At 47.6% G+C, this 27,097-nt stretch overlaps 1 protein-coding gene across 1 annotated transcript in view; it reads right to left on the reverse strand.

Annotated features, from left to right (window-relative positions):
* Positions 1-1,232: 1,232 nt before the first annotated feature.
* Positions 1,233-27,097, reverse strand: part of LOC136696546 (cadherin-4-like) — a 38,397-nt gene continuing 12,532 nt past the window's right edge. Inside the window, exons 5-12 of the mRNA XM_066671040.1 lie at positions 21,691-21,814; positions 20,724-20,853; positions 12,198-12,340; positions 10,300-10,533; positions 8,641-8,874; positions 6,541-6,680; positions 5,846-6,010; positions 1,233-4,073 (exon numbers count right to left, since the gene is read on the reverse strand). Of these exons, the coding sequence (XP_066527137.1) occupies positions 3,867-4,073; positions 5,846-6,010; positions 6,541-6,680; positions 8,641-8,874; positions 10,300-10,533; positions 12,198-12,340; positions 20,724-20,853; positions 21,691-21,814 (1,377 nt within the window). The 3' untranslated portion in view covers positions 1,233-3,866. The remainder of the gene's footprint in view (positions 4,074-5,845; positions 6,011-6,540; positions 6,681-8,640; positions 8,875-10,299; positions 10,534-12,197; positions 12,341-20,723; positions 20,854-21,690; positions 21,815-27,097) is intronic.

The raw sequence follows: 27,097 nt of genomic DNA on the forward strand, positions 1-27,097 counted from the left end.
TCCTCCTAGCTCCGCCCATATGTTCCAGCTTGACACAGAGTGGGACCAAACTCAGCTCAGGTTCTGTACAAGTCTCTGGGCGATGGACACAGAGACATGACCCATTATATCGGATCTGTAACCGGACCAAGCTGGACCGCACTGACCAGTCGAACAACGTCACAGCAGACTTCAGAAATGTGTGATTTTCAATAAAAGCTGATGAAGAAGAAATAAGTAGAAAGCTGTGACATGTCGGACAGGAGATTTCGAACTATGTGAGACTACACAGAATATTTATCATGTGCATAACGAGGGTCCGCCCCCTCTCAACACTGACTGAGGGTCTCTGAAGAAAGACTGAATTAACGTTAGCCTTTTTACCCAGCTGCCCCCACTTCTCCAGCCGCCTTGCCCTCCACTGAGACACCAAACACTGCTCTCTGAACAAGCGCTGGGCTGACAGCTTCAACACGCTTGCAGGAGAACCTCTGTACACACCCCTTATAAAAAGTCCCAGGCTCTGGAACAGCTGCACATGAGCCGAAGGTCACCACACCCAACGCAAAGCAAGTTCTCAGGAGAGATGGCGCTCCCTCCAGTACCTCCGGGATGAGCTGGAGTAGTGTTTTTGATCAGAACCTGACTTCACTAATGGGGTTGAATGTCATCAAATCCTCACAGAAGAGCACAGAGAGTTACTGCAGGGAGGAGAGGAGCAGACTCCTGATAAATGGCCTTCATTGCAGGACAAGCGCTGGTTGTGGCAGATGTGTTCAGGAATCACAGGATTCAGGTTAATGTGAGCTCATGTACAGGAGATCTGAAGTGTACAGGAGTCTGGGTGTTCAGGTGTACGAGGGTCCGGATGTAGGAGAGTTCATGTAGAGGAGAGTTCAAGTGTATTAGAGTCCAGATGTAGGAAAGTTCAGGTGTAGGAGAATCCAGGTGTAGGAGAGTTCAGGTGTACAAGGGTCCAGATGTAGGAGAGCTCAGGTGTAGGAGAGCTCAGGTGTATGAGGGTCTGGATGTGTGAGAGTTCAGTTGTAGGAGAGTTCAGGTGTAGGAGAGTTCAGGTGTACAAAGGTCCAGATGAAGGAGAGCTCAGGTGTAGGAGGGTTCAGGTGTACGAGGGTCTGGATGTAGGAGAGTTCAGGTGTACAAGGGTCTGGATGTAGGTGAGTTCAGGTGTAGAAAAGTTCAGGTGTACGAGGGTCCAGATGTAGGTGAGTTCAGGTGTAGGAGAGTTCAGGTGTACGAGGGTCTGGATGCAGGAGAGCTCAGGTGTAAGAGAGCTCAGGTGTAGGGGAGCTCAGGTGTAGGGGAGTTCAGGTGTACAAGGGTCTGGATGTAGGGAGTCCAGGTGTACGAGGGTCTGGGTGAAGGAGAGTTCAGGTGTAGGAGAATTCAGGTGTAGGAGAGCTCAGGTGAAGGAGTGCTCAAGTGTAGGAGAGTTTAGGTATAGGAGAGTTCAGGCGTACAAGAGTCTGGATGTAGGAAAGTTCAGGTGTAGGAGAATTCAGGTGTAGGAGAGTTCAGGTGTACGAGGGTCCGGATGTAGGAGAGTTCAGGTGTAGGAGAGCTCAGATGAAGGAGAGCTCAGGTGTAGGAGAATTCAGGTGTAGGAGAGTTCAGGTGTAGGAGAGCTCAGGTGTAGGAGAGTTCAGATGTATGAGGGTTCAGGTGTACGAGGGTCCGGATGTAGGAGAGTTCAGGTGTAGGAGAATTCAGGTGTAGGAGAGTTCAGGACTAGGAGGGTTCAGGTGTATGAGCGTCCGGATGTAGGAGAGTTCAGGTGTAGGAGAATTCAGGTGTAGGAGAGTTCAGGAGTAGGAGTGCTCAGGTGTACGAGGGTCCGGATGTAGGAGAGTTCAGGTGTAGGAGAATTCAGGTGAAGAAGAGTTCAGGTGTAGGAGAGTTCAGGTGTACAAGGGTCTGGATGTAGGAGAGTTCAGGTGTTGGAGAGTTTAGGTGTATGAGGGTCAGGATGTAGGGAGTCCAGGTGTCCAAGGGTTCAGGTGTACGAGGGTCTGGATGTAGTAGAGTTCAGGTGTATGAGGGTCCAGGTGTCCAGGTAAGAAGAGGTGGAGTCTCTTGGCTTCACCTGAGAGACATTTCACATCCACTTCTCAGATTCTTGGGATTTTTTTTTCGCTCTGTAGATTTACAGTTACACACTGTAGTCCAGCTGTTCAGGACCCCATCTGGACCCCCACACAGCAGGTCTGATGTGGGTTGATCGGTCAGTGTCGCTCCTCCTGCTGTGCTCCACAAGTGAGTGACGGTGTCAGGGGGGAGGTCTGGACAGAGACCAGTCCTGAGTTTAGAAACGAATCCAAATACGAATCCAAATGCACCAGTAAAGGCACTTCTCATACAGCGATGACGAGGAGGACAGGGACGAGGAGGAGGACAGTGTTTCTCTTCATTGACTATTTACAGGTGTCCGTCTGTGTACAGATGTCAGAGGGAGAGCAACTTCCACCAGCCTGTCTCTGTCTCTCTGGGTACAGGTCTCTCTCTCTCTCTCTCTCTCTCTCTCTCTCTGTAGCAGTATATCTCAGACCTCTCTCTTCATGTCTCTTTCTGTGCTGAGGTCCATCTACCCAGGTCTCTCTCCCCCTCTATAATTATATCTCACTCCCTGATCTCTCTCTGTGCAGGTTACAGGTCTCTCTCTCTGTGCAGGTTACAGGTCTCTTTCTGGTCTCTCTCTCTGTGCAGGTTATAGGTCTCTCTCTGGTCTCTCTCTCTGAGCAGGTTACAGGTCTTTCTCTGGTTTCTCTCGTCTCTTCCTCTGTGCAGCTTGCAGGTCTCTCTCTGGTATCTCTCTGGTCCCCCTATGCAGGTTACAGCTCTCTCTCTGGTCCCTCTCGTCTCTCTCTCTGTGCAGGTTGCAGGTCTCTCTCTGGTATCTCTCTGGTCCCCCTGTGCAGGTTACAGGTCTCTCTCTGGTCTCGCTCTGGTCTCTCTCTCTATGCAGGTTACAGGTCTCTCTCTGGACTCTCTCTCTCTGTGCAGGTTACAGCTCTCTCTCTGGTCTCGCTCTGGTCTCTCTCTCTGTGCAGGTTGCAGGTCTCTCTCTGGTCTCGCTCTGGTCTCTCTCTCTGTGCCGGTTACAGGTCTCTCTCTGGACTCTCTCTCTCTCTGTGCAGGTTGAAGGTCTCTCTCTGGTCTCGCTCTGGTCTCTCTCTCTGTGCCGGTTACAGGTCTCTCTCTGGACTCTCTCTCTCTGTGCAGGTTACAGGTCTCTCTCTGGTCTCACTCTGGTCTCTCTCTCTGTGCAGGTTACAGGTCTCTCTCTCTGTACAGGTTACAGGTCTCTCTCTCTGTACAGGTTACAGGTCTCTCTCTGGTCTCTCTCTCTGTGCAGGTTACAGCTCTCTCTCTCTGCAGGTTACAGGCCTCTCTTTGGACTCTCTCTCTGTGCAGCTAACACGTCTCACTCTGGCTTCCCTCTCTGTACAGGTTACAGGTCTCGCTCTGGTCTCTCTCTGTGCAGGTTACAGGTCTTTCTCTCTGGTCTCTCTCTCTGTGCAGGTTACAGGTCTCTCTCTATGGTCTATCTCTGGTCTCTCTCTGGTCTCTCTCCCTGTGTAGTTTACAGGTCTCTCTCTCTCTCTCTCTCTGTCTGTGCAGGTTACAGGTCTCTATCTGGTCTCCCTCTCTGGTCTATCTCTCTATGTGCAGGTTACAGATCTCTCTCTGGTCTCTCTCTCTCTCTGTGCAGGTTACAGGTCTCTCTCTGAAGCTGGGCAGGCCATTGTCTGTTGTTATAGTTGTAACAATTGGTGTACTTGGTTTGTGTGTGTGTGTGTGCGTGTGTGTGTGTGAGTGTGTGTTTAGAGTATGCATGTGTGTGTGTGACTGAGACAGTTTTAAAGGTCCTAGTCATCGTCCCCGCCTCCGTACATGTCTGCGAGCTTCCTGAAGCGTGGTCCCCATTCGTTGAGGTAGTCGTAGTCCTGCTCTCCGCTGCTGGACGTGTTCAAGGAGCTGACGGAGCCGGCCGTGGAGCCACTGCCCTCATAGTCGAACACCAGCAGGGAGTCGTACGGTGGTGCCGTCGGGTCGTTATCCGCAGCCCGGAGACCCTGTGAGAAACAGATGAGACAGGGGAGAAATAAAGTCACACTCTATTTAGGTGGTCCATTTGCAACAATGAGATGGCACTACCTGTCAGGGTCAGCACCGATCTTTATTTAGATGAGCAGTACATCAAGTACATCAGGAGATCTTGACTAGTGCCAGTTCGAGACCCCCCTCCAAGCTCTAAGAGGGAACTGTGTAACTCCACTATTGTAGGAAAATTAGGAACCACCCACTTACCCCTCCCACAATATCCAAATGAGCCAATCTGAGACAAGCTCCCTATATAAGTTCTGAACACTGACTCTGAGTCAGGAGTTATGCCACATACCACTGGTATATAAACCCGGGTCAAGTCCCAATTCACAGGGATTTGAATCAAGCCACAGGGATATGAATCTGAATCAAGTCATGAATCCCTTTGTCATGCCCTCGTCCTGTCAGGTCTGTTTTCCCCGCCATGTGCTCTCTCAGCACATGGCTGTTTTTTGTTGTCTATGTCTCTGCCTATGTCCCGCCTTTCCACCTCCCCCTCGTTATCTGTCTCAGGTGCGTCTCGTCTGTTTTAAGTATTTAAGTCCCCTTGTATCACTTCCTCTTGTCAGTCATTTGTACTGTTTCGGTCCCTGTTATCAAGTCTGTCTGTCTCTGCAGTTTCTCCGTCATTGTTTTCCACGTCGTCGTTTCATGTTGTCATTTCATTTCCTCTGTCGTTTTTTCGTTGTAGTCTGGTTATCTCTTTAGTCTGTCTGTCTCGTTTACCCTGTTTAGCTCCCTGTGTCCAGTTTAGCCTGCTTGGCTCCCTGTTTGTTGTCTTTCTGTTAAAGTCTCTTAGTTTTGTTATATTTCGTTAATAAAGTATTGTGTTTTAGCGAGTGTGTCCACCTCCATCAGTCCGCCTTGTGATCCTGACACCAATCCTGATTATCCGTGAGTCCGTTCACAAGGTTTTTGGCTAGGAATCTGAATTAATTCATGAGTCACTGGGATTCAAATGTGAATCAATTCAAAAGTCATTGTGATGAGTCACTGGGATTCAAATGTGAGTCTATTCAAGAGTCGTTGTGATACAAATCTGAACCAAGTTGTGAGTCACTGGGACTCAAATGTGAATCAATTCAAAAGTCATTTTGATGAGTCACTGGGATTCAAATGTGAGTCTATTCAAGAGTCGTTGTGATACAAAACTGAATCAAGTTGTGCGTCACTGGGATTCAAATGTGAGTCACTTCAAAAGTCATTATGATGAGTCACTGAGATTCAAATGTGAGTCTATTCAAGAGTCGTTGTGATACAAAACTGAATCAAGTTGTGAGTCACTGGGATTCAAATGTGAATCAATTCAAAAGTCATTGTGATGAGTCACTGGGATTCAAATGTGAGTCTATTCAAGAGTCGTTGTGATACAAAACTGAATCAAGTTGTGAGTCACTGGAATTCAAACATGAGTCAATTCAAAAGTCTTTGGGACATGATTCCGAATTAAGTCATGAGCCACTGGGATTCAAATCTGAGTCAATTTGGTCTTCAGTGAAGGCCCCAGTGTAGGGCTGTGGAACGGTGGAACTGTGTTCTCTGGACTGATAGAGCCTTACCCAGTACCTTTGTGATAAGGGAGAATGGTGTTTGTGATCCAGAAATAATCATCCACCATCCGTACAAGACCTCGCTGATGATGATGATGTGGCTGAATGCCATCAAATCCTCATCCATGTCATGTTCAACTCATGTTGGTCTACACCATCCCAGTTAAGGGGGAACTGCTCAGTGTTCTTACCTCATTGATGAAGTCTCCTATGTCCCCAGGGTGAGGGACCACCGGTCTGAGTGGATACTGAGACTCTGGGACTATCGGCCTCTCGTCCACCCTGCGGACCCCTGGGGGCTTCGCTATCATGTGCTCCAGAGCGTCCGGCTGCTGCAGCTGACTCAGGTCATAGTCCTGAAGATAAAAGCACAGACCGATGTAATCAGACCACAGACCTTATTTCTATATAGAACATTTTTGCATGGAGGGGTTCTTCAGATTGAGGAAAATGTGCTATAGGTGATTCTACACAGGGTTTCATATGGCACTAAAAACCCTTCCAGGGTGCGTTCTCGCCTTGCGCACAGTGATTCTGGGTTTGCTCCGGACCCACCCATGCCCTGAACTGGATATGAGTTACAGACAATGAATGAATGAGGTATGGCAGCAGATATTGGTAGAATCATCATTTTTAAGAGTGTAACAAAACGTGGCACAGAAAGATTGCTATGTTTTGGTGAGGGACACCAGGGTCTGTTAGGGGTCCCTTCACTTGATTTTCCCGTTCCTTTCAAAGGTGGGATATCTTCTACCTACCTCCATCTCCTCAGAAACATCAGCTGCAGTTCCCTAACAGCTGAGATAACGACTGGAAACGACGTAAAGGAAGATGGTCTCTGAGCTGTGCTCCAGACTGTATTATTAAAAGCCGTGTCTCTACTCACCTGGTCCTCCTCGCCCCCTCCCTCCTCGTCATACTTCAGGATGTTGTCTCGGACATCGTCTTCGGGGTCGATCAGCAGCTGCTTAGTCTGTCTTTCCTTCTCTCTTCTCTTCATCCACACCACGAAGAGCAGGACCATGCCTACAGCACACAGCACACACACAGTTAGGGCCTTACAAAACTAAGAGCACGAACGAGAGAAACAAAGCGAGATGTCGCTACACGTGAAGAACAAGTAGAAAATGCTCGTTGTGCTGATGGAAAAAAAACGTGGTGATTCTATTAATCGTTTGAGTTGTAATACAGAGTTTAACACTAGAAGTGCCGCCTCTTTCTCTTTGACCTAATTTCACAGCTGTGAGCATCTACTGCAATCATCATTTTTACCTACAAAAATTGTATAATGTACATAGAGGAATTAGTCCTCTGCATTTAACCCAATCCGTGCAGTGAAACACACATTTACACACACACTAGTGAACACTAGGGGGCAGTGAGCAGTGCCCAGAGTGGTGGGGTGCAACCCATGTGCAGTTGCTCCAGGGCTTTTCTACCATGTCCTGTTGAAGTAGCCGAACACAAACTTTCTGACTCCTAGAGCATTTATGAACTTTTTAGCTAGAGGCCAACAACTTTCGGATCACTGCGTTGAAAGTTTACTTTTGTTTCACATCATAAAACACTCCTACATCCCACACAACTCCAGAAGCACACTTGATTAGCCGTCCCCATAAGCCACGGATCCCCTCTCTCATACAGAAAGCCTTCCGTCTACAAGACAACACCGTGTTCCTGCTAGTGCCAGGTAAATGTTTTATGGAGCAGCTCTGCAGCTCCTCAGAGGAGGCTTCTCTTCGCTGTCTGGAAAAAAAAAAATCAACCCTTTCAATATTACATGCCACGAGCCCGAGCACACGGAGCCTATGCTGGTTTTGTCTGTGTTTTATTATATTTTTTCCAAGGCTAAAAGGAACCTGAAGAGAGAACAGGCTCGAAAACTAAAAAAGGAGGTGAGAACAGGCCCCAGCTTCGGTCATTTACAGCGTCTGAAGAGGAATTAGCCGCGGGTGGAATAAAGTCCAGTATTAAGGCAGATTGGACAAGGCACAGTGGAATAGAAATAAAGAAAGATGTGGGTCTCTCTCTCTCTCTCTCTCTCTCTCTCTCTCTCTCTCTCTCTCTCTCTCTCTCTCTCGGTCATTGCACGGTTAAGGCCAGGAAGCACTGATCCTCACTTTAGCCCCTGGCTTTGTGCTCATAGGCGATGTATTCTGAGTAAAGTTGAGGTGGAGCCTGTGTTTGAAGTTGGGTGATGTGCCTGTGTGTGTATGTGTGTGTGTGAAAGGGTTGGCGCTGGGATTTTACGGCTCGTCAAACTGCCCTGAAGTTTGAAGGCTCTGTGTAAAGGCACTGTGTGTTTTATTTTTTTTATTAACGCTGCAGACTGTGTAGACTGTGTAGACTGGAGCGCGGTGAACATGAGACACTGTCGGGTCTAGAAACTGAGTGTAATATTAATGTTTATCCATTAGTTCATTAACACATTCATTCATCTCATATGAGCATTTCATCCTGTTCACAATGGCCCAGAATCATAGGACACTAACAGTAACACACTCACCCTTTCACTCATACACTCACACACTTAAACTGTCACTCACACACTCACCCTGTCACTCACACACTCACCCTGTCACTCATACACTCACACACTTAAACTGTCACACTCTCACTCACACACTCACCCTGTCACTCACACACTCACCCTGTCACTCACACAGTCACTCTTTCACTCACATAGTCACACTGTCACTCACACAGTCACTCGAACACTCACAGACTCACACTGTTACTCACACACTCACTCTGTCACTCACACACTCACTCAGTCACTCACACAATCACACTGTCACTCACACACTCACTCAGTCACTCACACACTCACACTGTCACTCACACAGTCACACTGTCACTCACACAGTCACTCAAACACTCACACTATCTCTCACACATTCACCCTGTCACTCACACATTCACCCTGTCACTCACACACTCACACCTGCAGTACTGTTGGACTAACAGTGTGGATGGAGTTACTCACAGAGGAGGATGATGATGCAGATGAGGATGGCGATGATGGCTCCAGTGCCCAGTCCGGCTGCTGCCACTGCCCCCACAGCTGTACAGTCACCGTGGTCATCACATGGACAAACCTTCACTTTAATAATGGAGCGGTTGGACAGGGGCGGGTTCCCCGAATCCGACACCGAGATAGGAACCTCATACACCCCTGACTCCAGGAACTGGATCCTCAGACTCAGCCGAGCATAGTCTCCTGTGGGAGGAGAGAGGATAAGAGATTAAGATTAGGGTGGTGGCATTTGGGGGTTTGGGTTTAGGGACAGAGGGGTCATTAGGGTTAGAGATTCTGGGATACGGGGTTGAGTGAGTTTGAGGTTGTAGAGTCTGGGTATTGGAGTCATGTGTTTGGGTTTGGTGATGTAGGGTTAGGTCTTTGGATTTTAAGGGTTTGGAATGAGGAGCTCGAGTTTCAGGACTTGGGGTGTTGGCAATTTTAGAAACTTTGGGGTGTTTTGTGGACTGAGTGTTTGTGATCAGGTGTTTGGGTGATTGTGATCAGGTGACTGGGTGATTGGGTGATTGTGGTCGGGTGACTGGGTGTTTGGGTGTTTGTGGTTGGGTGACTGGGTGACTGAGGACTGAGTGTTTGTGGTCAGGTGTTTGGGTGATTGTGATCAGGTGACTGGGTGTTTGGGTGTTTGTGGTCAGGTGTTTGGGTGATTGTGGTCAGGTGTTTGGGTAATTGTGATCAGGTGACAGGGTGACCGAGTGTTTGTGGTCAGGTGTTTGGGTGATTGTGATCAGGTGATTGGGTGATTGTGGTCAGGTGACTGGGTGTTTGTGGTTGGGTGACTGGGTGACTGAGTGTTTGTGGTCAGGTGTTTGGGTGATTGTGGTCAGGTGACTGGGTGTTTGGGTGATTGTGGTCGGGTGACTGAGTGTTTGTGGTCGGGTGACTGAGTGTTTGTGGTCAGGTGTTTGGGTGATTGTGATCAGGTGACTGGGTGATTGGGTGATTGTGGTCGGGTGACTGGGTGTTTGGGAGATTGTGGTCGGGTGACTGGATGACTGGGTGTTTGTGGTCGGTTGTTTGGATGTTCAGGTTTTTGTTCCAGATCCAGCACAACATCATTTGAAATCCATTTAAAGGAGCCGTGAGTGTGACTCACATAAAGAACATTTAAGCTGATTTGCATTTTAAAGTGGATAAAGTGAGGAAATGTCAGAGAGTGATTACACAGTAACAGCGCAGACGAAGAAAGATCATTTAATTGAGAAATGACTAATAACAGATTGTATCTTCAGGTGTCTTATGCTTATTCAAATATTTAAATTTCTCTGATTGCATCTACTCTTTGAATAATTAATAATGATTCACAAATAAACAAATAAAAGGATCTAATGAGAACTGCTTTTTTGATTCAGGGTAAGATCAGATCTGTGACAGTAGACAGAGGCTGCGACGGCAGAGATTCACTTCTTCGTCAGTCCACAGTCCACCTTCTCAATGACAGCCATCAGGTCAGTGACGATATAAAACATAATCAATACTAGGTGCTTATTTACAAACATTCCGACATTACTCCGGCCCCCTGCTGAACATTTACACTGACCCCAGCCGGACCTGGACTTACTGCCGCAGTCAGAGGACTGTCTGGAGTCAAACTAAGGCTCTCACCGTTCAGTCTGACCACGGTCCAGTTCCGGCGGATAGCGGGGGGATGGAAGGGCAGCTCGAAGACGAACGGTCCGACATTGGGGTCCGTGTCTGCGTCTGACGCGGTGATGTTGATGGAGTTAGCGTTCGCTCGCTCACAGATCTGAGCCTCGCGAGGAACCAGAGATGGAGCGTTATCATTCACATCTATCAGATAGATCTGCAGAGTACCGGTACTACTGGCAGGAGGAGAACCTGAGAAGAGAGAGAGAGAGAGAGAGAGAGAGAGAGAGAGAGATTGCAGATGAAAAAGTTGTAAATAACAGGAGGCACATTGGCTTTGAAGCAGTGAACCTCTGGACTGGTGAAAACATCTGGACACAGCTGGAGTGTTTCTAATAGAGACAACACTGTGGAGAACACCGTTCCTCTGTTCCTGACATGTCGTTTCTGACAGTGACCTAATCATCGCTGGAGGGAAAATGCCAGCAGCACGTTTCTCTCAGAGCCGCTGCAGATCAACCGTCACTCACCCTTCGTCTTTAAAAATCACTCGCTCACTCACTCACTCTCCCCTCTCTCTGTTTCTCTCTCTCTGTCTCTCTCTCTCTCTCTCTCTCTCTCTCTCTCTCTCTCCCCCTCACACTCTCTCTCTCTTTCTCTCTGCCTCTCTCTCTCTCCCTCACACGCTCTCTCTCTTTCTCTCTCTCTCTCTCACACACACACACACTCTCTCTCTCTCTCTCTCTCTCTCTCTCTCTCTCTCTCTCTCTCTGTCTCTCTCTGAGACTGAGGTTATATACTGTGTGTATGTGTGTTTTTCTGGGTGAAAGTAGAGAGAAGAGAGTGAGAAAAACTGAAAAAGAGGAGAGAGAGAGAAAGAAGTGAGGAAAAACAGCCTCTGAACTGGGACGTAACCAAATGTGCGATGTGTCCTGGCCTTAATGACACTGTCCTCATTTCTCTCTTCCACTTTCAGTCCTCCGAGAGAGAGAGAGAGAGAGAGAGAGAGAGAGAGAGAGAGAGAGAGAGAGAGAGAGAGCACATTACACGTTCTGAAGATGTCCATCACTGCCCTGCATTAAGAAAAAACACTGTGTGGAGAAGATAAAACAGAGAGAATGAGAGAAGGGGATACGTCAATCAGCCAAAACATTAAGTCTTTAAATAGCTGGATCAGACACAGCAGTGCTGCTGGAGTGTTTAAACCCTGTGTCCACTCTCTGTCCACTCTGTGAGACACTCCTCCCTCGTTGGTCCACCTCACAAACACATCACGTTCGTTTTTATTGTTAAGATATTTTAAAATTATTATTTTTAAAAATCCTGTGTTCTGCACCAACCATTAAACCAAACAGTATTCAGCTTAATAAATGCAAAACAACTAATGTTTAGGCGCCGTTCTGGTGTTTATTGGGAAGGAAATAAAGCACAACACTTAAACAGAAACAGCAGGAATCTTTTGTTCTGGCAGCAGCTTTCAGGGTCGTCCAGGAAACCTCAGCTGTGTTGTGACTGGATTTGCAGTGTTTCTGAACCTGGTTCACGTTTTTTTTTTTTAAACGAAGCCCATGTGTCATGGATATGTTTTGTGCTTTCGCAGCTCGTTTTAATTTACAATCGTTTGGGCTTTCCCAGCCACCGTACTGTTCTCAATCCAGACACTGAGGGGTTTAAAAACTCCAGCAGCACTGCTGTGTCTGATCCACTCTACACCAGCACAACACACACTAACACACCACCACCACGTCAGTGTCACTGCAGCGCTGAGAATGATCCACCACCACATCACACCTGCTCTGTGGGGGTCCTGAGCGCTGAGGAACAGGGGGAGAGGGGGGTGACATAGAGAGAGATGTGCTCTGTTTATCCTGAAGGCTTATCTATTCAGAAGCGCTTGATGAGAAACAGAAATGTACCGTTATCCGCCGCCAGGAAGGTGGCTTCGTAAATGTTCTTCTTGACGTAAATGGACTCTCGGTCCAGGACGGCGGTGGTGGTGATCTGTCCGTTTGTGGAGTTGATGGTCAGCCAGTTGGCGGGGTCAGCTAACTTAGCATACCTGCAGAGAGAGAGAGAGAGAGAGAGAGAGAGAGAGATAGAGAGAGAGATAATGAACACTGTACCATCACTGTTTCTATCATAACCAGATCTGCCCTCTGTTCTCCTCTGTGATGCTGAGGACTGGGCTCCTGGACTGCAGAGCCAATCAGACTGCAGCATTTCAGAGCTCCACTGTGGAGCCAATCAGACATCAATGTTTATTATTACTGCCTCATTATCATCGAGTCTCAAAATGCTGTTAAAAACCGCTCTCACCTCCACCTCCGGAGGGGGCGGCAGTGCTTCACAGGGTGACACACACTCACACATTCCCTCACACACTCACACCTACAGACACTTTTGAGTCTCCAATCCACCTAACAACGTGTGTTTTTGCAGCATGGGAGGAAATCGGAGCACCCGGGGGAAACCCACGCAGACAAAGAGAGAACACACCACACTCCTCACACAGAGTCACCCGGAGGAAACCCACGCAGACACAGAGAGAACACACCACACTCCTCACAGACAGTCACCCGGAGGAAACCCAAGCAGACACAGGAAGAACACACCACACTCCTCACAGACAGTCACCCGGGGGAAACCCACGCAGACACAGAGAGAACACACCACATTCCTCACAAACAGTCACCCGGAGGAAACCCACGCAGACACAGGAAGAACACACCACACTCCTCACAGACAGTCACCCGGGGGAAACCCACGCAGACACAGAGAGAACACCCCACACTCCTCACAGACAGTCACCCGGAGGAAACCCACGCAGACACAGAGAGAACACACCACGCTCCTCACAGACAGTCACCCGGAGGAAACCCACGCAGACACAGAGAGAACACACCACACTCCTCACAGACAGTCACCCGGAGGAAACCCACGCAGACACAGAGAGAACACACCACACTCCTCACAGACAGTCACCCGGAGGAAACCCACGCAGACACAGGGAAAACACACCACACTCCTCACAGACAGTCACCCGGAGGAAACCCACGCAGACACAGGGAGAACACACCACACTCCTCACAGACAGTCACCCGGAGGAAACCCACGCAGACACAGGGAGAACACACCACACTCCTCACAGACAGTCACCCGGAGGAAACCCACGCAGACACAGAGAGAACACACCACACTCCTCACAGACAGTCACCTGGAGGAAACCCCACGCAGACACAGGGAGAACACACCACACTCCTCACAGACAGTCACCCGGAGGAAACCCACGCAGACACAGGGAGAACACACCACACTCCTCACAGACAGTCACCTGGAGGAAACCCCACGCAGACACAGGGAGAACACACCACATTCCTCACAGACAGTCACCCGGAGGAAACCCATGCAGACACAGAGAGAACACACCACACTCCTCACAGACAGTCACCCGGAGGAAACCCACGCAGACACAGGGAGAACACACCACACTCCTCACAGACAGTCACCCGGAGGAAACCCACGCAGACACAGGGAGAACACACCACACTCCTCACAGACAGTCACCCGGAGGAAACCCACGCAGACACAGGGAGAACACACCACACTCCTCACAGACAGTCACCCGGAGGAAACCCACGCAGACACAGGGAGAACACACCACACTCCTCACAGACAGTCACCCGGAGGAAACCCACGCAGACACAGGGAGAACACACCACACTCCTCACAGACAGTCACCCGGAGGAAACCCACGCAGACACAGGGAGAACACACCACACTCCTCACAGACAGTCACCCGGAGGAAACCCACGCAGACACAGGGAGAACACACCACACTCCTCACAGACAGTCACCCGGAGGAAACCCACGCAGACACAGGGAGAACACACCACACTCCTCACAGACAGTCACCCGGAGGAAACCCACGCAGACACAGGGAGAACACACCACACTCCTCACAGACAGTCACCCGGAGGAAACCCACGCAGACACAGGGAGAACACACCACACTCCTCACAGACAGTCACCTGGAGGAAACCCCACGCAGACACAGGGAGAACACACCACACTCCTCACAGACAGTCACCCGGAGGAAACCCACGCAGACACAGGGAGAACACACCACACTCCTCTCAGACAGTCACCTGGAGCGGGACTCGATCCCACAACCTTTTATGTAGATCTCATTCTTAACATAAACTGTTCAATAGCTTATTGAGGGCACCACCTCTTGAAAAAAAAATCTTGTGGACCTTGTGGAATCAAAAACGGTCCAGGCCCTTTATAAACTGGTCGAGCCCAGTGACAGTATGGACCCAGTGATCCTGCTGTGTTTCAACCTTCCATTCGCCCTGAAATGAATGGAAGTGAATGGAGAGCTAGTCTCGATTGGTCCTCTCATAGCTCCGCTGCGCACTTCCTGTGGCACACTTTAGAAGAAAAACCCTGGGGCCTGGCCAAAGGATGTTAAAGTTCATGATCGTCACACAGGTCACACGTCAGGTTACACTGGAGCAGCTGAAGGACGGCCGTGAAGCAAATAGTTCCTTGTTTTTTGCATGAAAACATAAGAAACAACATTGAAATGTGCCATGTCTGCGGGTCAAACCCGGTGAAACATGTGCTCTAACTCAAGGTCACTGGACAGCTCAACACACCAGAAGAGAGTGCTTAATTCTGCCTGGGGACATCTTACTCACCCAGAGAGCGAGGACAACCACGCCCCACGGACCACTCGGGGGAGCCCTCTACCTCCACTCACATCCTGCACTCTGAGGAATGAACGAGGCACTCTCTTTCTCCCCGTGCGCTGCTCCTCCATCATTAGAAGTGGATTAGCGAGTGGCGGGTGATAAAAGCCCATTACAAAAGTCTAATCCCCATCAGACCGGACCCTTCAGACCCTTAAACAAGCTTTTAATTAAAGCCCCAAAACAGCACTTAAAGCAGATATTCTAAAACTTGCGGGAAGTGTATTAAACTCAATTATGGCTTCTGAGCCGTGGTGGGTCCGGCGCTGCGTGATGGAGGACACTGTTTTTCTCTCTGGCTGAATATTAAAGACCCAGACGTCCAGATTAACGGCCACTCCGCCACATTCTGGCTCCAGATTTTAATCTCCATCGCTCCTCTGAAGCAAAGCTCGCGCTAATTAATTTGTAGCAGGGGTGAGATTTGCGAGCCGCTGCTATTTAAAGAGACCGGCTTTGTTTAGCGCAGCGGCGAGGGAGCGGAGATAAGGAGCCTGTCTTACTTTATTCGCTTTTGTCCACATTTTAACACCGTTAATAAAATCCTGGGGCACTTTTTAGACACAAGCATCTGCAAAGGTGGCTAACTTAAAGCACATTACACTACAATTACAGCTTCATAATCATTCTGAGGCTCCACTGCACTGAAACAGGGAGAAAATAGCCTCTGTTGTTGCATCTCCAGGTTCAGCACTGCAGAAACTGCACTGTGTAACTTCTGGAAGAAGGTAGGAACGCTAGAACACAGGCACATGGCTGACAAAACTGTGCTGCCGTTAGCTCTGTGCTAACATCGCTACTCTACTACTGCTATTTCTTTTTCTAGTGGGAAATGAAAGAGAAATCAGCAGTAGGTGGCGCTTTTAACAAAGAGCCCAATGCTGTTTACGTCTGTAATTCAGTTCTGTAGCCGGAAAACTACAGACTATATGTCACCTTCTCTTCACCCTCTCCAGTAAAGAGCCTGTCTCTCCACATTACTGCTCGCTCGCTCTCTCTCTCTCTCTCTCTCTTTCTCTCTCTCTCTCTCTCTCTCTCTCTCTCTCTCCCAGGTTCCTGCTGTGTTTTCCTCCTCTCTCTATCTCTGAGGGAGATGAGATCTAAACAAATTTACCAGCTAATTTCACGACTAATGAGAGTAAATTGGGTGTATATTATAATTTAAGAAGATGCTGCAATCACCAGCTGGGCTCTCTCTCTCTCTCTCTCTCTCTCTCTCTCGCTCTCTCTCGCTCTCTCTCCTTCTACTCTTTCTCTTTGTACTCTTTGGCCTTTCTTTCTCTCTATCATTTGTGTGAACGCTGATGTTACGGTGTGTACATTTCCTTGTCAATTCTGGCGTCATTTTATTATCGAAGAGATTGGGGGTCTTTGGAAACACTCTGTTAAAGAGGAACATCACGATTATTCTCCTGAAAGATATAAGAATCTTCATTGTGAAGAGCGTGATGTTTCTTTAAAATCCGCCTGAGAAACGACAGTGGAAAGGCCACGTGTCTGTCGTCCGTCTCTCCTTGCTCTGCTGCGGCTCGTTAGCACTGAAGCTGACGCAGGGGAAAGAGTTGATTGCTCACGGACTTCAGGCTTTTCCGCGAGGCCGTTTGAGGCCGGAATGAGACGCCGGAGAAGAAGACAGCATCCATGAGACAGACAGGTAAACACTGCAAAATACCTAACGAGACGTCCAGGGTCCAAACAGAATCACAGCAGTCAGCAGCCCCCCAGGCCTCGCCTTCAACTGTTTCTTATTCAGATTCACTCTGAGGTTTGGACTCAGATCTTCCCCAGATTCGCACTAATTTTAAAACAGATAGAAGATAAAAGGTTTCAGAAGAATTTCAGAGTGAATAAACGCAGGTGTACGACTTCAGTCCTCCGCGCTCTCCTCATTACGCTTTCATTTCAACCTGCTGCGAACACATCATTACAGCTCAACACGCTTGGAGGAGAACGCTAACTACAATCGCTCACACACTCAACCAGTCACTCACACACTCACCCAGTCACTCACACACTCAATCAGTCACTCACACACTCAATCAGTCACTCACCCAGTCACCCAGTCACTCACACACTCACACCCTCACCCAGTCACTCACACCCTCACACAGTCACTCACAATCTCACCCACTCACTCACACACTCACCCAGTCACTCTCACACTCACCCAGTCACTCATACACCCACACACAGTCACTCACATACTCACCCAGTCACTTACACACTCACCCAGTCACTTACACACTCACCCAGTCACTCAATCACTCACCTGTGGAGAGATTAACACACTCACCCAGTCACTCACACACTCAACCAGTCATTCATCCACTCACCCACTCAATCACACTCTCACACACTCACCTGTGGACAGATTCACACACTCACCCAGTCACTCACACCCACACCCAGTCACACACATACTCACCCAGTCACTCATACACTCACCCAGTCACTTACACACACACACAAAGTCACTCACACACTCACCTGTGGACAGATTGACACAGTCACTCACTCATTCACACACTCACCCAGTCACTCATACACTCACCCAATCACTCATACACTCGCCCAGACACTCATATACTCACCCAGTCACTCACACACACACACACACACACACACAGTCACTTACACACTCACCCAGTCACTCAATCACTCACCTGTGGACAGATTAACACACTCACCCAGTCACTCATACACTCACCTCTGGACAGATTAACACACTCACCCAGTCACTTACACACTCACCCAGTCACTCACACACCCACCTGTGGACAGATTAACACACTCACCCAGTCACTCATACACTCACCTGTGGACAGATTCACGCACTCACCCACTCACTCACACACTCACCCAGTCACTCATACACTCACCCAATCACTCATACAGTCACTCACACACACACCCAGTCACTTACACACTCACCCAGTCACTCAATCACTCACCTGTGGACAGATTAACACACTCACCCAGTCACTCACACACTCACCTAGTCACTCATACACTCACTCAGTCACTCACACACTCACCCAATCACTCATACACTCACCCAGTCACTCACACACACACCCAGTCACTTACACACTCACCCAGTCACTCAATCACTCACCTGTGGACAGATTAACACACTCACCCAGTCACTCTTACACTCACCCAGTCACTCACACACTCACCCAGTCACTCATACACTCACTCAGTCACTCACACACTCACCCAGTCACTCACACACTCACCCAGTCACTCATACACTCACCCAGTCACTCACACACTCACCCAGTCACTCATACACTCACTCAGTCACTCACACACTCACCCAGTCACTCACACACTCACCCAGTCACTCATACACTCGCTCAGTCACTCATACACTCACCCAGTCACTCATACACTCACCCAGTCACTCACACACTCACCCAGTCACTCATACACTCATTCAGTCACTCACACATGTGAATAGTTTCACACGGTCACTCACCCTACCAACCTGCGTTTGGACTTTGGCAGGAAACCCACACAGACACAGGGAAACCAGACCCCATTGCTCACAGACAGTGACCCGAGGAGAGGGTCCCACCCAGGACCCTGAGCCCCTGCAGCTGTGTGACAGCGCCACCATGCTGTCTGCTGTGTTTACTGCTCCTCTACAGTTTAACTTTTAGCTTCTGGTTAAATCTTTCTTCTCTTGAAGTGTTAAGCTTCTGCTTCTCAGCAATTAACTCCAGATCTTCGTTATCAGGGTGTAATTAACGAGGGCTGCAGCTTCAGGGAGAGACAGAGGCAGCTTTTCTCCTTCGTTCTCCTCTGTTTTTCCCTCACACTTTCTCCAACACCTTCTTTTTTCTCTCTGTTTTAGCGTGGAAACGTCTCCCCGAGACAGCCCCAAAGAGCACACACACACACACATACACACACGCACATACACACACACATGCACAGAGCTCTCTCTAATGAGCTTCTTCAGCATTTCTGTCCTTAATGTTCACACCACTGTCCCGATATGTACAGTGTCTCGACTGTGAACGTCTTTAAATACTTTATTGTCCCAGAAAGTGACGTTCGTGCCACAAACAGTGTCATCTCTGCACTCGTCGCTAGCAGCTTGTCATGGAGTGTGTCATTAAATATGAGCCAAGAGTTTATTTAAAAATTAAAAACTCCCTCCTAAACTCTGTCTACTCGCACAGAGTCTGTTTAATATCTTTTTAATATATTTTAAACATCTCTGTAGTTATACCTTAATATTGCTGTAGTTCCTCATTAATATCCCTCTAGTTCCACCTTAATATCTCTGTAGTTCCACCTTAATATCTCTGTAGTTCCACCTTAACATCTCTGTAGTTCCACATTAATATCTCTCTAGTTCCACATTAATATCTCTGTAGTTCCACCTTAACATCTCTGTAGTTCCACATTAAAATCTCTGTAGTTCCACATTAATATCTCTGTAGTTCCACATTAATATCTCTGTAGTTCCACATTAAAATCTCTGTAGTTCCACCTTAATATATCTGTAGTTCCACATTAATATTTCTGTAGTTCCACCTTAACATCTCTGTAGTTCCACCTTAACATCTCTGTAGTTCCTCATTAGTATCTCTGTAGTTCCACATTAAAATCTCTGTAGTTCCACCTTAATATATCTGTAGTTCCACATTAACATCTCTGTAGTTCCACCTTAACATCTCTGTAGTTCCTCTTTAATATCTCTGTAGTTCCACATTAATATCTCTGTAGTTCCACCTTAACATCTCTGTAGTTCCACATTAAAATCTCTGTAGTTCCACATTAATATCTCTGTAGTTCCACATTAATATCTCTGTAGTTCCACATTAATATCTCTGTAGTTCCACCTTAACATCTCTGTAGTTCCACCTTAACATCTTTGTAGTTCCTCATTAGTATCTCTGTAGTTCCACATTAAAATCTCTGTAGTTCCACCTTAATATCTCTGTACTTCCACATTAATATCTCTGTAGTTCCACCTTAACATCTCTGTAGTTCCACCTTAACATATCTGTAGTTCCACATTAAAATCTCTGTAGTTCCACATTAATATCTCTGTAGTTCCACATTAACATCTCTGTAGTTCCACCTTAACATCTCTGTAGTTCCTCATTAGTATCTCTGTAGTTCCACCTTAATATATCTGTAGTTCCACATTAATATCGCTGTAGTTCCACCTTAACATCTCTGTAGTTCCTCTTTAATATCTCTGTAGTTCCACATTAATATCTCTGTAGTTCCACCTTAACATCTCTGTAGTTCCACATTAAAATCTCTGTAGTTCCACCTTAATATCTCTGTAGTTCCACATTAATATCTCTGTAGTTCCACCTTAATATCTCTGTAGTTCCACCTTAACATCTCTGTAGTTCCACCTTAACATCTTTGTAGTTCCTCATTAGTATCTCTGTAGTTCCACATTAAAATCTCTGTAGTTCCACCTTAATATCTCTGTAGTTCCACCTTAATATCACTGTAGTTCCACCTTAACATCTCTGTGGTGAAACTGAGGAGAAACTACTGCTACTGAAATGTTAAGGTGGAACTGCAGATAATAATGTGGAACTACTAAGATATTAATATGAAGCTACACAGAAATTAAGGAGGATCTACAGAGATGTTAAGGTGGAACTACAGGGACATTACAGAGGAACTACAGAGGTATTGATCCATGTCTCTTACCGTATGCTCTGCTGCATAAAAGTGTCAGGGTCCTTGGCAGCGAAGGTGGTGATGATGGTCCCGGCTGGAACTCCTTCCTCAAACCGCACCATTTTGGGATTATCAGGAAACACTGGAGCTTCATTAACATCTTTAGATAGATAGATAGATAGATAGATAGATAGATAGATAGATAGATAATGTGAATTTAGCTTCAACAAGGAAGTGTAAATAAAAAGTTTATGTCTTTATACACCGATCAGCCATTACATTAAAACAATGTCCTTGTTTCTTCATTAACAATACACACAGACTGTAGTCCATCTGTTGCTCTGCATACTTTGTTACCCCACCTTTCCCCCTGTTCCTCAGCGCTCAGGACCCCCACAGAGCAGGTGTGATGTGGTGGTGGATCATTCTCAGCGCTGCAGTGACACTGACGTGGTGGTGGTGTGTTAGTGTGTGTTGTGCTGGTGTAGAGTGGATCAGACACAGCAGTGCTGCTGGAGTTTTTAAACCCTGTGTCCACTCTCTGTCCACTCTGTGAGACACTCCTCCCTCGTTGGTCCACCTTGTAGATGTAGAGTCAGAGACAGTAGCTCATCTGTCGCTGCACAGTGTGTGTCGCTCGTCCTCTGGTCCTTCATCAGTGACACAGGACGGGGGGGTTTAAAAACTCCAGCAGCACTGCTGTGTCTGATCCACTCTACACCAGCACAACACACACTAACACACCACCACCACGTCAGTGTCACTGCAGCGCTGAGAATGATCCACCACCACATCACACCTGCTCTGTGGGGGTCCTGAGCGCTGAGGAACAGGGGGAAAGGTGGGGTAACAAAGTATGCAGAGCAACAGATGGACTACAGTCTGTAATCAACTAGAGTCAACAGAGCTACAGAGTGCTCCTGTGTGGTGAGTGATTGGAGAAACACAGAGGTGGTCTTAATGATTTGGCTGATGTGATTATTCAGGATGTAAGGACCTTTAACTGAGATGGTCACTCCAGCGGTGTACTGCAGAGACGCCTGGACCCCCTCGGCCAGAGGAGCCTGATTAGAGACCACCACGGTCAGCATGAAGGCTCGATTCATCTCAAAATCCACTGGCTACAGAGAGAGAGAGAGAGAGAGAGAGAGAGAGAGAGAGAGAGAGAGAGAGAGAGAGAATGTGTGTCCTCAGAGGGAGAGAGTATCATTACCGAGAGAACAGGTTTTCTCTTGATTCCATGTCTGTGTTTGTAAGTGTGTCTGTGTGTGTGAGAGTGTGTGTGTGTGTGTGTGTGTGTGTGTTTGTGAGACGTCTGACAGTATAGGAGTAAATGATCTCTGTGGGGAATTGAGAGTTGAGCCTGAGCTCAGTGTAACTCTCGGACCTCAGCAGAAACATAGAAGAACGGACTTCAACATGTTTTTCTTTCATTCCAGAGAGCACACACACACACACACACACACACTTAGCTTTCCACACACATTTCAATTGACATCAACTCTGTAGAAACACCTAATGCAAAATATGTTAATTAAAGGTGCCATACTCCCCCTCGTCTCCACAGTGGAACGTAGTTCTGTTTCTTAATGAAACGTCTGTGTCCTGCTTTGGTCCAAACCCCACGAGCCCCACAGCAGTGTTCTCCCCCTGTGTAAACAGCCCCTGTTCAGAACGCCCGCTTTCAGCACCTGTTCCTTTAAATGATAATGAGCCGCTCGCTGTTCACCCCGACCCCGAGCGCACAGCAGTGAGGAGCGAGGAGCAGAAGCTCTGGTTTTTAGCCGTTTTCACTCTATGTAGCTATGTATGGAGCTATGTAGCAGGGAAATCACCTGCAGGACCACAGTGCTGCCCCCAGCCTAGACTTCATTAATTAATTCATTCATTCATTTATTCATTGTCTGTGACCCTTATCCAGTTCATGTTATTCACTGGGCGCAAGGCGGGAACACACCCTGGAGGAGGGCCAGTCCTTTACAGGGCGACACACACTCACACATTCACTCACAACTATGGACACTTTTCAGTCTCCAATCCACCTACCAACGTGTGTTTTTGGAGCGTGGGAGGAAATCGGAGCACCCGGAGGAAACCCACGCAGACACAGAGAGAACACACCACACTCCTCACAGACAGTCACCCGGAGGAAACCCACGCAGACACAGAGAGAACACACCACACTCCTCACAGACAGTCACCCGGAGGAAACCCACGCAGACACAGAGAGAACACACCACACTCCTCATAGACAGTCACCCGGAGGAAACCCACGCAGACACAGGGAGAACACATCACACTCCTCACAGACAGTCACCCGGAGCAGGACTCGAACCCACAACCTCCAGGACCCTGGAGCTGTGACAGAGACACCACCTGCTGCGTCCGGTCTAGACTTGGTACTGATTATATTTTGCCGAACTAATCGGGTCAAAAGTGTAAAGTTAAACAGCCTGTGCCCCGTGACTGTGTTATTGAACTTGACTCACCTCCGAGGGCCTGTGCTCTTCACCTGAGACTGAGCGGAGCTGACAGAGTTTAAAAGATTTACGCTCGTCCTCACAGCCCCGTCTCCTGTTGTCTCATCTGCGGGGGTCAGTGGTTACGTTGCCACGGTTACCACAGCGAGGGGGCTGCGGCGAAGCGTGAAGGAAAGCGAGAGCGCTGCGGAGATTTAATGAAGATGAGTACGGGAAGAAAGCGGAACCACTGCGTTCACTCAATCAGCCTCCATTCACACACACTCCTCCTACGGGGATGAGTGGAGAGGGAGCTGAACCTTGCTGTGAGGGTTTGGTGGCTGTTTGTGAGCTCAGGCAGTGATGTGGGATACTTAAAAAGCCCTGAGGAAAGCAATGTACAAAACAGGAGTTCACCGTGTCCACAGCTGGTGGATGTTATCACAGTTATTGATCACCAATACATGTCAGAAAAAGGTCCGATCAGCTGTGTGTTTTTATCCATGTGACTTGGTTTGATATCAGTTGTGTCTGGAGACACACACACACACACACACACACACGTAAAGAGAAGCTCTACACTCCCCTTTTGTTTTTATGGCACTTTTTAAAGCAAGCACAGGTATTGATCCTCACCACACGCTGCTCCTCTTCCACTCCTCCTCCCCCGGGGGGCGCTCCCCTTCAGTCGAGTGTATGGTGTGTGTTGAGATCTGAGCGCGTGTGAGGGTTTGAGTGTGTGCTGAAGGCGACTCCGGGGTTTTGTTTCGTGTAACAATGTGTTGGAGCGAGGGGAGGATGAGAGGAAGGTGGTGGAGAGGATGAGGATCCGGTCGTGTAAAAATAATGAACAGGGGATAAAACAAAAAGGAAAGAAAAGAGAAGGAAAGAAAGAAAGGGGAAGAAAAGGCCGCTGGCGAAGGTTTAGGGCTCCGGGGAAACAAACTGATCGTTACTGCCATTTTAAAATGTTACTGTTAGAGCCCTTTGGCAGGAGAGAGAGAGAGAGAGAGAGAGAGAGAGAGAGAGAGAGAGAGAGAGAGAGAGAGAGAGAGAGAGAGAGAGAGAGAGAGAGAGTGTGTGTGTGTGTGTGTGTTTGTATATTTGTGAGGACCAGATGTAATTGCAAGGATAGGAACCTCTGATATTTAGTTTATAGCGAGGACATTTTTACAAAAACTGTTTTAATGTGAAATGATTTACTGTTGGTTTCAGAGGTTAAGGTTAGGGCTGGAGTTAATTAGCAATAACTATCATTTCTACAGAAGATCAAGTATGCAAGTATAGTAAAACCAACATGCGTGTGTGTGTGTGTGTGTGTGTGTGTGTGTGTGTGTGTGGTGCATACTATGTTTTCCTCACACTGTGGGGCCCAAAGTTTGCTTCCCACAGTTTAAAGCAATACATTTTCAGACGAAGACGTGTTTAATGTAAACAGTGTAAGAGTCAGATTTAGGGCTAAGTTTAGGGTTAGACTTAGATCTAAAGGATTACAGTAAGGGTTCGTGCTGGAGGTCCACCACAACAGCACCGTAGCCTCTCCTCCTCAGAAAGGGCTCAGATGCAGTCCCCTCTGTGACTCTGCGCTGTTTTCACTGACACAGCTCCACTGTGAAGTGGTTGAAATCTGGAGTTTGTTTTTACATTTGATTCATTCCTGAACGTCCACTTGCTTTTTCTTTTCTTGGTGAAATTCCATATAAATCACATCATGTCCGGTGTGTAACAGCCGTCACGGCAACGTTTCTAAACACTGACCTCGTGGCCACTTTACTGGAAACATCCAGCTTATTGGGGTTTCCGATAAGTGGCCATTCTGTATCTGCGGAAATAAGCACTGGCCACTTTATTGGAAACGATGGGCTTGTTGGGGTTTCTAATAAAGTGGTCAGTGTAGTAGCAGTAATAATAATAATAATAATAATAATAATTCAATTTTTATCTAAAACAATTATAAAAATAAAGGATAAACAGATAAAATAATTGTTTAAATAAAATAAATGGAAACAATATTTTTTTATAAAGTGTAATAAAAAAGAAGGTGGCCCTGTGAAGGACTGGCGCCCCCTCCAGGGTGTGTTCCTGCCTTGCGCCCAGTGATTCTGACCCTGAACTGGATAAGAGTTACAGACAATGAATGAATGAATGAATGAATGAATGAATGAATGAAAAAAGAGAGGGTTAAAAAATGTAGTCTGTGACAAACACTGGCCACTTTATCGGAAACCCATAGGAACCAGGGCCTTCCAATAAAACAGCCACTTTACTGTAAACATGCTGCTTATAGGTGTTACCCGTACAGTGGTGAGGGTGTGTAGACAGAGTATGAGTTTAGAAGTGTGTGTGTGAGAGAGAGAGTGTTTACCAGTGTGAATTTCAGCATCTTCCAGAGACAGCGATCCACGCACAACTCTAATGAGCTCCCCACGTTCACCGGCAGAAAGCGCAAGAGTGCGACAGCGAAACCAATTTAAAACTTCCCAGCGCTTTAATCGCCACTCGGCTGCGAGAGGCGTTGCGTCTGCTTCACCTTCGTTTTGAGGCCGAGGCGCGGTGCTGATAACGTCTCGCCTTGAGACCGAGGAGGAAGTGATGGAGCTCCTGAGAAATATCCGTTTACTCAGGCAAAAACATGATGGTGAATAAAAAGCAACACGGCTGCAAATGAGAAATCAATATTCAATTTGTTGCCGCGGTCTTTAGCTTTCTCCGAGTGGTGTTAGTGTGAACATTAGTGTGTGTGTGTGTGTGTGTGTGAGATGGAGAAGTGGCAACAAAATGAAGAGAAATTGGGTGATAAAGTGAAAACAAAACACATAAATAACCCCGGACACAGACACAGAACCATATAACAGGAGGGCAAACCGATAAATATGAACATTACAGCTACATCGCCCCCTACAGTTCCTGTGGTATATTACAGTCTGTCAGATGGACCAAGAAGTTCATATGAACTTTACAGAGCATTAAATATGACTTTATTTACAACAATAGAAGAGACAGCGCCCCCTACGCTTCACATGTTTTCCATTCTGATACAGATTCAGATCTAAGAGCTGTTTTTACTGTGATATTCTCATTAATGTTGTTGGATTTGTGTTTAAAGTCCTGAGGCTGAAATAGACCCCACATACATTATTACAACAGCAATAAATATTCACACAATGCATTGTATTTAAATTAATTTAAATGGAACTGATTTGTGTTACATTCGCATCCTCGTACACATCGACTCAGACACACAGTCGGAGGTAAAAATTATTCTAAATTTACGTCAGTAACAATGCAGCTTGCATCATTCATTCATTCATTCGTTTGTTCGTTTGTTAATTCATTCATTCATTAGTTTGTTCGTTCGTTTGTTCATAGTTGGTAACTCTTGTCCAGTTCAGGGTCGCGGTGGGTCCGGAGCCTACCCGGAATCACTGGGCGCAAGGCGGGAACACACCCTGGAGGGGGCACCAGTCCTTCACAGAGTGACACACACTCACACATTCACTCACAACTACGGACACTTTTGAGTCACCAATCCACGTACCAACATGTGTTTCTTGCGCGCGGGAGGAAACCGGAGCACCCAGAGGAAACCCACACAGACACAGAGAGAACACACCACACTCCTCACAGACAGTCACCCGGAGGAAACCCACGCAGACACAGGGAGAACACACCACACTCCTCACAGACAGTCACCCGGAGGAAACCCACGCAGACACAGGGAGAACACATCACACTCCTCACAGACAGTCACCCGGAGGAAACCCACGCAGACACAGGGAGAACACACCACACTCCTCACAGACAGTCACCATTAGGAAACCCACGCAGACACAGGGAGAACACACCACACTCCTCACAGACAGTCACCATTAGGAAACCCACGCAGACACAGGGAGAACACACTACACTCCTCACAGACAGTCACCCGGAGGAAACCCACGCAGA

Source organism: Hoplias malabaricus, chromosome 5 (genome assembly GCF_029633855.1).
Source record: "Hoplias malabaricus isolate fHopMal1 chromosome 5, fHopMal1.hap1, whole genome shotgun sequence".
NCBI lineage: Eukaryota > Metazoa > Chordata > Actinopteri > Characiformes > Erythrinidae > Hoplias > Hoplias malabaricus.